This window comes from Lepisma saccharinum, chromosome 18 (genome assembly GCF_977018435.1).
Source record: "Lepisma saccharinum chromosome 18, izLepSacc3.1, whole genome shotgun sequence".
In the NCBI taxonomy this organism is placed as follows: Eukaryota; Metazoa; Arthropoda; class Insecta; order Zygentoma; family Lepismatidae; genus Lepisma; species Lepisma saccharinum.
The window spans coordinates 44857569-44874430 of NC_139246.1; the positions used below are offsets into that span (position 1 = coordinate 44857569).

The 16862-nt window shown below is 38.6% G+C and overlaps 1 protein-coding gene across 1 annotated transcript; it reads left to right on the plus strand.

The window, feature by feature from the left end:
- The first annotated feature begins 2182 nt into the window (after positions 1 to 2182).
- On the plus strand, positions 2183 to 15579 carry LOC146002044 (endocuticle structural glycoprotein SgAbd-2-like). The gene is made up of 3 exons (XM_083139756.1): positions 2183 to 2244; positions 6088 to 6242; positions 15238 to 15579. The coding sequence occupies exons 1-3, from the start codon at positions 2233 to 2235 to the stop codon at positions 15545 to 15547; spliced, it is 477 nt and encodes a 158-aa protein (XP_082995882.1). The 5' UTR covers positions 2183 to 2232; the 3' UTR covers positions 15548 to 15579.
- The last annotated feature ends 1283 nt before the right edge of the window (positions 15580 to 16862 follow it).

Here is a 16862-nt window from a genome sequence, read left to right on the forward strand (position 1 = left end):
ACTAAAAGTCAATAAAAACGAAACAATAATTTTGCTTATGGATGTGAAACTTGGTCCCTTACATTAAAAAGGGAACACGAATTAAGAGAATTTGATAATAAAGAACTGAGAAAAATATTTGGACCTAAAAGGAATAAGGACACAGATGAGTGGACAAGGTTATATAATTAATATATTGTCCAGATATTATTAGAATAATTAAACGAAGAAGATTTAGGTGGGTAGGCCATGTTGCACGAATGGTAGAGGAAAGAAGGGTTTACGGGATTCTTGTTGGGAAACCTGATGGTAAGAGACCTGTAAGAAGGCCAAGACGAAGATGGATCTAAAGGAAATCGGTAAGGGTGGAAAAGATTGGATTGATCTTGCCCAGGATAGGAACAGATGAAAGGCTAGTGTTGCTGCAGCCATAAACCTTCGGGTTTGATTTTTGGTTTTAAGTCCACTTTATGCACAGAAAGGCTAGTCGGGACTGGGCATACAGTTTAAAGTGGGATCCGAACCACTTGTGCCTCCACCCATTATGGAACCTTAGACCCTTATGGGTTAAAGAAGGCTAGAGAATTAGTTATATGAATAATATGTTATGAGGATATATGGGGATCTACGTGACTAAATGACCGGCAATATTTTCTCGTCTAGCAACCCTTATTTTTTTCATAAGCTTTTAACGATAAAAAGCACCAAAGGTACGTGTTGTTTAGTCATGCAAAATTTAGAGTAAATCAAAGTTACACCCACCCCACCAAGCTCCTTACACAACCACATCACTGTCTAAAGCATAACTGATCTATTCTCTTTTATTGTTACCTTGTATGACCTTCTCTCAGAGCCATTCTTTGAGCCTTCTTCTGTTTCCACTTTCTCATGCGGAACTTCCAGCTTTTTCCATACTGAAACAACATCAGCATAGGTTACTGGTGACTATGAACTTTGTGTGGTTCTATCAGCCAAGCCATACATGCTCTTATAATGATATATTCACGGGATATTGATATGGTTGGTCTTCCACATAGCAGCATCTTGAAACCAGGGTTACTAAATGTCCAGGAATTTTAAATAAATTCAGTTCCGGTCCAGGAGAGAAAATCAGTAAGCGTAAATAGGTTCTGGACCGTAAAGATCCTTTTTATCTGTAAAGTATTTAAATTCGGTCCAGGAACCTTTTTCTCGGACCAATTTTAATACGGTCCAGGAACCTTTTATCGAGATCAATTTAAATAGGGTCCAAGTTCCGTAAAGAAATGAAACAATACGCAGCTTGGACAGAATTAAAATTGTGCGAGAAAATGGTTCCGGTCCTTTCAAGAAATCCATTAGAAAGTATAGGTTCCTGGGCCACATTCTAATCACTCGGAACGTTTCAGATGAAAAATGAAACAAATGCAGGATCGCGTATTACCTTTTGCCGTACTGTTATTTCTCTCCAAGCATTGAATCAGGACAAGTAATTTCATTGTTTCCACTGGATCAATAAACTTATTGGGGTATATGCAATGCATACTCGCAATTTGTTTGTTTTTTCTTTAAGTAATACATCATGTCAAAAGATATGCGTCAGCAGAGATTAAAGAAACGTGCAGCTCTTCTTTTGTTTCCTGGAAATCAAGTTACCATCAAAGTCCGATTGGAAACAAAGAATAATGGGGAGTCAGTGAATTGAGGAAGTATTGTATTGTTAGATGCAGATAATGAAACAAGAACCAGACATGGAGAGAGCGAGAGAGAAGACTCTTGCTGCATCTCCAAAGTCTTCTATTGCACACGACAGCCCCGGTTCGTGACGACCCAGTCACACGATTCGTCTCAGCCAACTAGCATGTTGTTTGCGCCGCTCCGTTTGCGAGACCCCGTAAACAAACAGCTAAGCGACAGAAGTGTTAATTCCCCTGATGACGGCTTGCAGGGAATGCACAAAGAAGATATTGTAATCAGGAACGGCGGAGAAGAAGAAAAAAAAGGTGACGCACACATGATTTGCAACCTGAGAATACAATGCATCTCCGATAGCTACCCAGGAAGAGCATGGAAATGTGGCTGATCTTGTATAATGGATAGCAGGCGGTAACACAGTGGGGAAAATAGGCCACGCGAATCCCTTCCCTTTCCTAGCCACAGCGCTCTTGTGCGTTTCCATGTATATATAAGGGTCTTGGCGAGTAGTCGTACCACTTCCAAACAAACCATCTCTCTAAACAGTCCAACTCTGCTCCCGAAGGATTACACGTAACAATGAGGAACGTTGTAAGTATATCGACTATTGCCCGTTCAGGTAACCAGAACTCCTTAAGACAGTGGTCCCAAAGTGAGCGCTGTGGCTGGCTAACAGGGGGGCCGCGAAATGTTCCAATAGTTTCACTGGAATGACACTTATTCCAAATATGAGCTTATTTACTGCTTTTTACATACAAAGTGTTTCTGAATTTGAAATATGTGTTTATTTTTTAACATAAGGGAAGTAACCTAACCACAGTAACTGAGCGTTGCAAGTGTTAGTTAGGCCTGACTTGGGCGCGGAAAATTCTTGAAACACTAAAGGCGTCGTGAAACGAAAACGTTTGCTGGCTTAAGATGTAATGCCAGGGTATGCTTTCCTTTGGTCTAACTTGAAGGCAGAGTTGGTGTTTTAAGTCCACTTATGCACAGTAAGGTTAATCGGGACTGGGCCTACAGTTTAAAGTGGGATCCGAACCACTATGTGCCTCGACCGGGTATTGAACCCGGGACCTCTTGATTACAAGGTGACGACGACACCACTGCGCCATAGGGGAGGCCATCTAGCTTGAAGGTGGTCCACTTGGGTGTTTTGCAGTGGTTTTCAAACTGCGGTACACGAGAGTTAGCTGTCTTCCCTGATTGCATAGATGTTGGCTTGTAATCAAGGGGCCTCGTGCTCGAATTCCGGTCGAAGCATCAGGATTTGTCTATCGGTACAGTAGAGTGTAAGATTTCAAACTATGAATAGAGTTTAAACATATTTTTTAAATATTTCTTGTTGTGCTTACGGCAATGTAACCACGTTTTGCTTATTTCCAAATCACTTTCTCACCTGACTGCCACGTGGGAGACCCGGCTTCCATTCCCGAGATGGGTGTTCTCTAAGGTCGGAATTTTACCGGCCTTGACCCGCATAAAGCGGTTCTGGGGCTCACCCAGGCTCAAATCAATGAGTCCCTGAGGCTAACCCTGGAAGGTTTATGGCGGCCGGAGCGTGGTGCTGTTCATATCACCTCCAAAATGACCCTGATCGATAATATGTAAGTCCCGATCCCCACATCCCCTAAATGCGCCTTCATCGAACGATGCTATATGCAGGGGAGTTTTACCTTTTACCAATGAAAGTAGACAGATGGAAATAAAAAAATAGCTTCATAAACTTTCTTCGGAAACTGGACTGAATACTAACTTATTGATACTTCCTCCTTTGGAGCTGCCCTCCCCGATGGCGTAGTGGTAGCGTTGTTGCCTTGTAATCAAGGGGTCCCGGGTTCGATACCCGGTGAATGCACAAGTGGTTCGGATCCCACTTTAAACTGTAGGTCCAGTCCCGATTAGCCTTACTGTGCATAAATTGGACTTTAAACAAAAATTCAATCAATCAATCAATCCTTTGGAGCTGAGACCCCAGGTTTCGAATCCTTGCAAGACCATGGTTGATTGTGGCTTTTTCGTCTTCAACTGTACACTACCTCGTGTTAAGAAGACAAGCTATGATAAAATTATCTTAATATAGTTGGAAGTGATGGAATGATGGAAGGAAAAGAAGCCGGAGAAATTGTCCGTGGCCTTTGTTTTAGGAAGAGTCCCAGCAATTGTGCAATTTGAAGAAAACCACAAAATATCTCAGTCAATTTGTTTCTTCTTAGGGTATTTTTGTCTCCCAGTCGATTACATTACATTTACAGGTAAGAGCTTTATAGAAGTTGCTCCGAGCCTAGTTCTACATATGACTACAGAGATACGTGGAATAGATATGAGAGAATCGTCAGAGTAGTGGTTGATAATATTAGACATGCCTGCTTAAGATACTTTCTACAGAAAGTCCTTTGTACATCACCAAGAGATTGCTTCCATTAGGAAAATCCAATTTATCATACACAAAGTCTTAAAATTCCAAAGCTCACAAAATTGAACTCTTTTATTGTATCGATTGTGTGTGTCTGTGTACGAGAGAGAGATAGTGATGCACGTGCCTACAGGGTGATTCATTAGCTTTGTCAGTCTGAAGAAGTTTTCATTCCAATAGAAGCATCACAATGCAATTGAGTCGTTGCGGATACGAAGAGCGAACTCAACAAACGTAAATTGTGAGGGAAATGCGTTTCAAGTTGTCAGGCACAGTGTGGACTCCACAAGAAACTTTGGAAATCACGCATGACACATTCCGATCTACTGTTACCAAGTTCTTGTGCAGTTCGCACTGTACCTGACAACTTAAAACGCATTTCCCTCACAATGTACGTTTGTTAAGTTCACCCTTCGTATACGCAACGCCTCAATTGTTCGAGAACCCCATTCATAATGCTCAACTCTTCGGGGATGTATTTGATTAAAATCGTGTGCAATGGAATGATCTCGATTACATACTGACGCGTTAGAGGCATTTTAATGCTTTTTTTATAACACCCCGAAAAGGCTGGAATGGATACAAGCATTCATTAATACCTTTGAGCTGTTCAAAGATACGTTGATACACCCGTCACCACTGCATTTCCCGTGAAATTCTAGCCTGATTTGATATATCACATCACACCCTTCTCATTCAAAACTTTTGAGTTGAATTCAATATGCCAAACGACCGCTGGAAGCACACCAATATGATTCCACCAAGGCCTAACTTGTTTCTACTATGGCCATTTGTATCCAACCTAACTCCTTTACATGAGTTTTTAGTTGACTATTGAATCATCCTGTATTGTGAACGGTTATATGTATCCTCCTTGTTTTGTGTGAATAATACTATGATTTAATCTAGTTAAGAGAAATGTTATGACTGAGTGTAAGATACAGCATGAGCTTTAATGTCCGTCGTGTAGAAGAAGAGTTAAATTAGTAAATAAATTGTATCGGTGTCACATGAATCAATTCAATCGAGAATTATATTAATTTAATTAATTGTTTCAGTTATAAATATCAAATATTCACTAGAAATTAATGATAGGTTTACTCAGGATGTTATATATAAATTGTATGTGTCATCCGTTCAATCAAAAATAACTGATTCCATTTCTCAAATGTACAGAATTTGCACGAAATATGAAACAATTGTGAAATGTTCCTGGTTATTTAATCCACTAGTATAAGCGAATAACACTTTCTCATAATTTTCATTAGTGTACTTGCTACTTTATTGGCTCTGTAACCATTTTAAAAATTAAAAATAATATCACGATTATCTAAGAAAAGATTCCATTTTTTGAATGGACTTACAAATGTCTCCTTTACCAATAAGTTTCCGAATAGGGTAAAGAAATGCTACTCTCATATATTTAATTTAATTTCTTTATACGTTTGCACAAATAATATTGCCAAATACCTAGGTAGATATAGTTAATTGAGATATGCCAATAACATTTCCATTGAGCACCTTGGAATCATATCAAAGAAAGAATAAATGGACTGGTAAATTGGTACGTCCATCAGAAGTAGTTCACTTTCATGACTTTTCAAGTTACTAACAGTCATTATATTACGATCCATTAACACATTTCTTAAACTATAATATATATATATAATCTTGTTATGAAACATTAATTTCTATGGTCTGAATTTCAACATGTTTATTTTTATGCTAAACAATATTGCAATAATGCTTGCGTTAAGATTATAAGAGACTCAAGATGGCGCTTCTGTAAGTTTCTTCTAAAGCAAACATAAAGATGAATCATTTGCAACAATATAGTGTTAAATTAGAAAGTGTGTATTCGGACATATAGTTATGTGTTATATGGTGAAACACCTTTGTCTAGTTATGAAATGTACTCTCGTCAATATGAGAAGAAAAGCAACACTTCCCGTAGATTTAGCCTTAATACTATATAAATTTCCATGAAGCAGATACACAGTACAGTAAACTTTATTTTATAGGCATGGGCTTTTATCTTCATAACCTTGGACCTCGTATTAGGACAGGAGTTTAGAAATGACCACAACCAAAGGTCAAATGAGGAGCAGTACCGCACCCCAATTCCAATCATAAGCCAATTGAAAAAGTTAGGTCCTGATGGAAGCTACAAGTCCAGGTAAGTTTTTATTTAAAAGTAAGCATTTCTGTCAAAAGATGGTGCTTTACAGTTAAATAACTTATAGTTGTAACAGAAGAGACATAGACGATGGATACTTAAGTATAATTTGTACGTAACAAATAAATAATGTCGTGACATAAAATTTCTCAGTGAAACTCCATTAGTAACGAATGCAAAATGTTAATACTGTTGGAAAGAAATCTGTTCCGGTTACTTTATATATGATTTATGTATATGTATTAATAAATCGTGTGTGAGATATTTTGAAATGACGAAATTCCACTAGCTTTTTGTACATGTTTATTTAATAGTTAAATAGTTCAAATCTAATAAACCAACCGTTTGCAGATAGTAAAACATTAGTTTAACATGTGTTTTATATCGAGCTATCTTGGATTCATACGCAGGATAGAAATTTACTTGTTATCATCATTTCTCGTTTCTAATGTGATCTCTGTAGATAACACGTTAGAACTTAATGTAAATGAAGTTTGTAGGAGGTATCATTGTGGCTGCAAACGTCCACATCGTGATAAGTTACTGTAACTTTTACAATATTATACCGTCAAAATTGAACAGTGTCTGTGAATTTACGATAACTGGACACAGCCGTTTTTGTTTCGTGGCGCAACCACATTCACGTTCTCATTTCTCTCTGCTTTGGCTAGAATGAGAACATGGCGACGATAGCCCCAACACAGACAAACTTACATGTTCTCTGGAGTAAAGTAATCAGACATAAAGAAACTTCCTAATTTTATTATTTAATCATGTATAAAGATATAATGATTATAAGTTGTAGGTGTGTAGATGTGTGTATCGTTAAAATTCCATAAATTTGGTTAACTATTAAGCATTAATAGTTTAAAATCTGTCGCGGCAATTGTTTTACGGTTGTTAGTTGGAGTGGAAATTAATGCTCTTAAATCCTTATTTCTCCAGCTAACTTTTTACGTTGCATTTTTTCATCTAAAGTTAGTTATCAAGAGTGCTGCAGCGAGATGATTTCGCTCGAGCGCCAGATAGTTCGCACGGACGACGCTAGATAGCGTACTGAATCAAGAGCTCTTCGCTCGAGAAAATAGCTCTCGAACAGATAACACGAGCAATATGTACCGGTACACATAACCCAGTAGTACGTAAATGTACAGTATAACCGTTAATTGTCTGTGGCAGTGGGCCTTCAAATATGGATCGTGAAGCAAAAGACGCAGTGACATTGATTCTTAAGTGAGCATAGTTATAGATTCCCACACTAAAATGTAGTTTAGTCCATCTTACCAAGACACAATGATATATGAAAATGAAACAGATGAGGGCTGAAACTACCAAAGCGGATATTTTATGTGTTTACTATTATTGCCACCTTAAAACGATATTCCATTGTACCGGGTGACCAGTATTAAAGTTACCCAACTCAGAGCCCTCTGTAGCCTGTTTGAGGCATCGTAGAAATCTGAAATTTGGTGAATCCATTATGCAGACCATGGGGAAGAGGATGGTGATGAAAAAAGTAGTTCAATGTTCCGCCACCAGGTTGAAATGTGGCGCTGTACTTCCATGATGGGTTGTAACAATGACGTAAACTTCTGCAATTGGTTATGGATTTTCCTTTACCTTGCAAATTTTGCAATAAACGATAGATTATTTTCTCGTAACTTCCAGCCACTAACAAATGTCTTTCTAATTAATAACTCAGCTAAATCACTTAACGTGATTATTTGTACAACCCATCATGGAACTACAGCGCCACATTTCAACCTGGTGGCGGAAAATTGAACTTTCTTTTTTTTTTATCGCCATCCTCTTCGCCATGGTCTGCATAGCGGATTCACAAAATTTCAGAGTTCTACGATGCCTCAAACAGGCTACAGAGGGCTCTAAGTTGGTAACTTTAATTCTGGCCACCAGCGTTGGAGACTCGAACAAGTACGTTTTAGCTAAAGTGGTGTAATGCAGTATTCTATTAGCTGTGGTACAGTATCGATGCCAAATGTTGAACAGTATTTATAAAAAACATGCTATAAACATATGTTTTTGCACATTAAACAACAAGAAATAACGTATACATAAACAATAAGACAGGCAGACAAATGGATCGAATAAATACGAATAATAAAGTAATTTTGATTTAGTGACGTTTTTATTGTAATTTATTAGTCACCAATAAGCCGAGCAGACATGCGTCTCATTCTTACGTCGATTAATCTAGTCTGGACATGAAACCGTAATCTCTCCTCCGACACAATATCTATTTCAGACAGTTGGAAGATGATACTCCGCAGTATGTGCATTAGAGGGGAGTATGCAGGGAATCCCATCCCCCAAAATATTGTATCCCCAGCAAAGGAAAATTATCTTCATCCATACCAGGGATGTTTTTATCAGCCTCAAATAAAATACAATTTCCTAACTATGTAACAAACATAATTGAAAACTTACTCGCGTCCATTAATTGTCCAGTTATCAAAGATTTCCCTGCCGAAAAAAAAGCAGCCTTGTTGATTATAGTAGGACACTATTCTGCAACTAACCAACCTCACCGAGCCGAGAAAACACTTAGGTTTTCATGGTATAGTGCTGATATTTTCTACACGTATCAAAGTGTTCACAAGAAACTTGTAGGCAGGTTAAATGGCCGTTAAGTTTGAACTTGGAATAGAAATTTCATCAGGTTTTCCGTGTTATTAGCTCGCCAGCTAGCTCTCTTTGTGAATGAGTTTGGGTTTTGTTAGAATACTAAATTACGTGTAAATGTTATCATAATGATTTAGGGTAGAACCAATATAATAGTTTACTGCTGGTAACATACACATTTCCATACCCAAGAAACCTACCTTCCAAAATGTAGTCACACATATGCCACTGAGTAGCCACCCCCGACCCTCCACCCCGAAGCAAGAAGCCTAATTCGGACTCAGTGAGACTTTTTCCATTATTATTTTACAAGCAACAAAAACGTTTCACTTTTCAAGTCACTTGGTATCCCTTGGAGGGGAGGAGTGAATTTGCTAAACAAGAAGTTTCCTTGGTGGAAGATATCATCCGACGAGGTTTCTGTATAAAACGCCTCACCCAGCCTCTCGTCTGTGGGGGAGAGGGGAAAAAGTAACAGAATCGTGGTGCTGATCACAACAATTCCTTTAGGATCCGAGCTGTAAGGGGTGATGTTGTCAACTTCACTTTCTAGTAGCACACCCTGCACTGCATTTTGCGGACTAACGAGACTCTGGCGACTGGACCTAAGGTCAGTATAATCCTCTGTAGGGTTGTGTGTGTGTTGTCCTTTGTTCCGTCATTATATGTGCTGAGTGCCCCTTTATTCCAAGTAAGAATATTTTAGTCCTCACACTTTACAGTTATATTAGTTATAGTTTAGTTACGGTAAGGGCTGGACCACGCATAATTTGACTGGTGCAAAATATCCTAAGTGCTGACGGACCCATAATTTCCAATTCAATCAATCAATTAGGATCCAGATCGAAAAAGTATGTAGATCTACAGACGAGAGCCCATGTAGACATGGGTAATTTTACCTTTATACATTTTTTCTGTTAATTCGTCCACGTGGAGAACTTAATTAATGTTAAGTGGACTGACGTCTTGTTCTTTTTCATAACCTCAAATTTCTTCTTCCATTAACTGCATCGCCGCGACTCATAAGGGACTTAAAAATAACCAAAGTCAGCTCGCTCCTACGCCCTCCTTTCAAGAACCCCGGAAGAGTTTGCCGCCATATTTCGGCGATGACGTAAGCCACTCGCTTTCTAAGCTATATTTTGCTTCACCCCCGCCAATTGTTCTACTTTTACTTTCACACCTCATATGCCTTTTTTTTCCTTCTTCTTTTCGGAACCCTTCCCTTTTACTTTCAACTCATCTCCGTGACCTTGACTCCATTAGGCTGTCCGTCTCTCGTCTTTTCGGTGGACGTTTCGTCACTCACTATGGTCTTCGGGCATTGAAAATAGATGTATTGTACTGCTACGCGATTTGTGAGCGATTGTTTTGTCACTCACAATCGGAAATTGCGAAAAGCGCATTCAAAGTTTTCTTTCTTTGGATATCTTTTTTCTTCTTTTAACGTTTTGTGCGTTTCTACTTGCCACACCTCATGGCGAAGTCGTTAGCACAGTGCGCTACGACACTGGGGGTTCCGGGCTCGATCACTGCCTGGGCATTGATGTGCTTTGCATCTAATCAATTTCATCACATCATCACTCATCTCCGCGATTAAAAAGTGGCAGTAAAGAGAAGTGAAGGACTAAAAACAAACGAAATCATGGCATTGAACTTTAGACGAATGATGAGAATGAATGAAGATCTCAACAAAGGTAGAAGCAGCTCAACAGGTCCAGATTTCAATACCCGGTAGAGGCACATAGTATTTCGGTGGGGAGTAAGTGGTGATCTTCCACTTAGTACACCCAATTGTCAACCTCACTTCCATGTACTACACCCTGAACTGCATTTTGCAGACCAACGAGGCTCTGGCGTCTGAACGTACGACCAGTATAACCTTGATGAACTGAGTGTGTGTGTTGTCTTGTGTTTTGTCCTTATGTGTGCTGAGTACCCATTTACAGCCTCAGCTTTTAACAGAAGTCAGAATATTTTAATATTTTAGGTAACGACATTACAGTAACTTTACTTCTGGTAAGGGACTGGATCCCGTATAACGTGACAGGTACAAAATAGCCCTTAAGTGCCGACGCACCCAAAATTTTAAGGGCCCAGGAACCCATAAATTCTAATAGGTTCTATCGGGACCGGAACCTTTTTTCTCGCACAATTTAAATTCGGTCCAATTTGCTTATTGTTTCATTGAAAAAAAGTTCCTGGGCCGTATTTAAATTCATCCGGAAAAAAGGTTCCTGGACCGAATTGAAATAATTTACAGATAAAAAGGTTCTTTACGGTCCAAAACCCATTTGCTCTTGCTGATTTTATCTACTGGACCGGAATTGAACTTATTTAAAATTCCTGGACCTTTAACAGCCCTGCTTTAAACTATAGGTCCAATCCTTGTTAGCTTATCTCTGCATAGATTGGACTTAAAATAAAAACTTCTAATCACTGTAGATCCGTTAATGACAGTCAACGACATTGTTACTATTGATGTACAAGTTTCAGAAAGTTCCTGTAACTAATATTCCGCTCTCTATTACGCACAGAAGCTATTAACAATAGTCTTACATTGCTGCATACAACACCAGTCACTGAGACCCTACAAATTCATATACTCAAACCACCATGTTCATTAAAATCAATTTAATGAGTTACTAAATCCAACTTTATGATATCTAGTTCCATCTGCTAGGATTTAGAATCAAAATAAATTTTATCTACCCCCAAGGCTAAATTAAACAGTAGAGGAAAAGGTCTAAATATGGGCCACTCTTTTTATGTTGTAATTATGGGAGGAAAGAAATAATATATCAAGGACCTGTCTTTAAAATGCATATCTATGAAATATATATACTTAAATGTAATAGCATGCTAAAGTATACAAGGTCTCCATTTTTTTTTAAAAAAAAGGCAATTTCAACAAAATGGTAAAATGATGTATTTCAAAATTGTGGTCTAAATATGGGCTACTAGTGGCAATATCACAAAAAGCAATTAAAATTTTATAAAAAAGTCAGTTATCGCTAGAACATTATAAAATTCATATTTATGAAAAATCTGTTGTTTTGAAAATCACGCGGAATGGGAAAAATCGAAATTAAGAAAAACATCCAAATATTTGTTGAAAATGTGATCTCAACATTAGACCTCATGTGATAGCCCATATTTTGACCATCACGCTATTTTTCTTCTTCAATTTATTTTCGCTCTCTGTGGTACATATTTCACAAACAAATCATGGCATTATAACAGCCTACATCTGTTTTATGTTCCGCTAATATCATAACCTATACAAAGCAGATGAGAATTCAGAAAGCGCTGAGTTAAAACATACCTGCAAAAAGTTTTCGGAGATCGCAATTCTATAACAGCGTCCAAGGCCGAAACTAACCAACATTTCTCTTGTCAATTGGGGCCGCAACCTTTGTCCTTGACAGATAACCAGTTCCAATAGCCTCTGCCAGGCTGCAGCACTCGGGAGCACTGATAACTCCAAAACCCATATTTAAACCTTCGTCCATATTTAGACCTTCTCCTCTAATAAATGATACATGAATGAAGGAATTAACAAATCGTAGTTCTGGATAACGAAAATAAATAGTCGTGGCTTACGTAGTAGTTACTATATGGGAATTCTCGGGAAATTATAAACATATAGACATATATGAAACTTCCCAATATGCGCAATTAAAAACTTTATAGAAATAAAGAATGTCTATTGTGATTCCCAACTCTATAGTATTAAGTTTTTAAAACATTGCATTTATTACTCCCGTATTTTAAAGCTAATTATTTAACTTGACAGATTTGTAAAATTTACAAGATGAAGATGAGAACTTTGAAAGAAGTTATGCTTTTTGGTCTTCATGAGATCTTCCAACTGTCTTAGCCTTCCTGCAGGTCTCTTACCATCAGGTTTCCCAACGAGACTCCTGTAAACTCTTCTTTCCTCTCCCATTCGTGCCACATGGTCTGTCCACATAAGTCTTCTTGATTTAATTATTCTAATTATAATTGGACATGAATACAAATTATGCAGTTCGCTCTCTATTTTTTAAGCTAAAATCCTTCTCCTACGCGTATAACAGATTAAACGTTAAAATTATTTGTTAAAATTTAGAGTGTGTTTGAGTTGTGGTTTTAGTCCAATATTTGCACAGAAAGGCTAATCGGGACAGGAGCTACTGTTTAAAGCGGGATCCGAATGAGCATGTTCCTCCACAGGGTATTTATCACTGCGCCATCACAGAGGACCTTTGTAGGTTAAATTTTTGTATCGTGTGCACCTAATTCTGTCTGGAGTATGACACAAAAAGTAATGCATTCATTTTATATCAAGGTGTCAGTGCGTAAGGTATTTGCCGTCTGTTTTAGGCAGATCTGCAGATATATAATCTTCAGGGAATGTCTTATTTTCTGTTCTTTAAGATCCTGACGTGTCAACGAATTCTTGATGGGGTAGCACTGGCGGAGAGATGGCAATATAATCACATGATACATCCTACTTCAAAATAGACATTACAGGTCCTCTCTACTCACTGGGGGTATCTGATGGGGCTGGAGCCCCTCCAAAAATCGAGCAAACCAGTTTTTTTAAAAAAATTAAACCAATATTTAATTAGGAAAACGCAAAGTGATAAATGCAGACCAACTTTAAAATGCCCCGATTACTATTTTTGTCTTTGAATAACTTTACAACAACCTAACCTAACCTAACCTAACCTCCCTGCCACCTCTCATTTTGCAGACTAGCGAGGCTCTGGTGTCTGTTTCACGTCCAGTATAATCCTTTGTAGGGATCGTGTTGTGTCGTTCCTATATATTTGTGATTGTCTCTTCATCCATCTTATCAGCATTTATCCTCATCTTCGCGATTATTCAAAAGTGGCAGAAAAGCTAAGTAAAGCAAATTAAATCAATCAGTCAATATCTTTATATATTTCAACCAGGTTCAGAGAAGGATTTATGAAAACTTTCATGTTTTTCTTACCAATAATAACACTAAGTGTAACAACACAACATCAATGAGAAATTATCTACACTATAGTACTGCATGTGACCACCTTCGCTCGATCATACCCTTTCGAGTCTCCTACGCTCGAGTGTAAATAATAAAATGACAATAATCGTAGAAATATACATGTCAAAATCGTCACTGATAGTTTCAGCCCATAATCATCTATTCATTTTCAAATATCGTTGTAATAGTAAGATAAACTACATTTTAACATGGAGATGATGTCTATGTTCACTTTAAGTTTCAATTACACTGTGTCTTTCGCTTCACGAGCGTATACCGATCGGTTTGCGTGTTGGAGCGTTACTCGCTCTAGTGAAGAAGCTGTTCCGCGCGCTATCTAGCGTCATTCCTGCGAACAATTTGGCGCTGGAGAGAAATCCTCTTTCTACACCACTCTTAACTACACCATAGCAGATTAAGGGTAGTCCCAAGAGAATCCATACTCGTAAATCTTAGAATCAGAATAAAAAGGTGGGCCATTAATCACAGAAGACGTCGCTTGCACGTACTCGCAAGTCTGTCTCCTCCCCAATCCTTTGTTCCCCTCATTTGCATGAAGCAATGTCACACCGTGATTTACAACTCATATTTACGGCAGAGAACCCTGTCAAGGTTCGCTTGTGGTGCTGAAGTGACTGCAGATGTGATTTGGGCCTGAATGCATCTTTAAAGACGATTTTGCTGTTATGTAACTTTACGAATGCATGATAAGAGTTGGTAACATTCTGCAGCAAGGTTTATTACCACGTCTACAGAAGCTGTCCAAGGCACCCTGTCTCAGTTATCTCTGGAGCAAGGCCGCGCATAGCGGTAGAAAAGAGGGAGAGGGGGGAAGCAGTGCACGCTGTGAAGGCTGGTAGCTACAGTCGCTTTCAACCCGTCCTCGCAATCCTGTTCCCTCTCACGTGTTCATTGGTGGAGCTGTCTCGCGTCACTACTTGTGCAAGGACTTGTTTTCGTTATCCTGCTCCAGAGATAACTGGGACAGGGTATAGATTTCGTGTTTGAAGACAATTTTGTTTGTATTCAATACTATAATGAATAATTATACTAACTAATTAAGAATACTTAGATGAGCAGGCCATGTGGCACGAATGGGAGAGCAAAGAAGAGTTTACAGGATTCTTGTTGTAAAACCTGATGGTAAGAGACTTGTAGGAAGGTCAAGACGAAGATGGAGGGATGACGTTGAGATGGTCCTAATGGAAATCGGTAAGATTGGAAAAGATTGGATTGATCTTGCTCAGGATAGGGGTAAATGGAAGGCTTGTGTTGCTGCAAAACCTTCGGGTTTAAGAAAGCTAGAGAGTTACTTAGTTAGTTAATATTTTCACGTCTTTGCAGCTACGAAACCGCCAATCACATCCAAGCAGAGGAGACAGGTTTCGTGAAGAACCTGGGGATTAAGGACGAAGAGGCGCAGGTGCAGCACGGTTCGTACACGTACACGGCGCCAGATGGCTCTGTCATCACCGTCACCTACACAGCTGACGAGAATGGATTCCGCGCCGAGGGGGCTCATCTTCCTACGCCCCCGCCCGTGCCAGAAGCTATACGGAAGTCTCTGGAGATCATCCTCGCCCAGCAGCAAAATGCCCAGGAGGAACAGCAATTTGCAGGCCACGACAACAATGGACAAAGGACGTTTACGTAGATCTACACTCACCATTTTGACATACCACAATAAACTACCATCATATACATATCTTTAAACGTTTGTATATTTTTACATAATAAACAAAAATGAAAAGAAGAAAAACTTGCACACGTTTATTTGGCACGGTGTAACATACAGAAGATTGTCCTTAGCACGAAGTAATTGGTTGATTCCATAGTTGTTTAAGGTCCAGGAACACATAAATTCTAATGGGTTCCATTGGGTTCCGCAACAATACCGGAACCTTTTTTCTCGCACAATTTAAATTCGGTCCAAGTTACATATTGTTTCATGAATAAAGTTCCTGAACCATATTTAAACTGATCCGGTAAGAAAGGTTCCTGGACCGAATTGAAATGCATTACAGAGAAAAGGTTCTTTCCGGTCCAGAACCCATTTACGCTTGATGATTTTCTCTCCTGGACCGGAATTAAATTTATTTAAAATTCCTGGACCTTTAATCCACATTCAGTCCAAAAATTAAGCATTAGAAAACATTATTTTACGTATAAAGTTATACAAAATGTTAGTTATACAAGAACGCAATGCATGTCCATAACTTCCTTCTTCTTGCCTTGAAATATATGGATTAAGTGAAGTCCAAATTATCAAGTTCCGAATCAAACAGATTTTACTGTAGTTATACTTATTTTTTATGGAGATCGTATCAGAGAACAATGTTCATCGTGATACTGGAAATATAAATAATTGTAGATTTGGAACGTGTCTGAAAAGGAAAAGATTGAGTTTCAATAATTTCATTGGAAATAGTTGCCGACCTACGTGGCGGAGTGGTTAGAACCAGGGTTCCAGGTTCGAATCCCGGCATAGCCATAACGTTCTTTGTGAGTGCTCTTTCATCAGTTACATCGTATCATCACATCCTCGTCATCGCGTTTGGACAAAGGAGGGAGAAAAGCGACGATAAGGATAAAAAATCAAATCAAATCAAAGTTTCACGTGCTTCCAATGAGACCTGCTAGTTTTCGTAAAATATTTGTGTGGCAGGAAACCATTCTAGCTAGAACTGACGAATATAATTGCATACATTAGTGACTTGCATCACATTATTGTTGTTACCCATAATACCTCACGAATTTTTACTACTAAATGTGATCATGTCCACCTACTTACTATAGGTAAAATTTTCATTCTTAGGTTAGTATACAACTATGATACAGCATTAATTCAATTTTTAGCACTAGATGGGAGAGTAGTTGTATTTATATAAGACTCGCGTACTTTCGACGTGGCCTTTGGCCACGTCTTGTACGCTCGAATGCGTGACCTTCGGCCACGTTGTGGGCGCAAT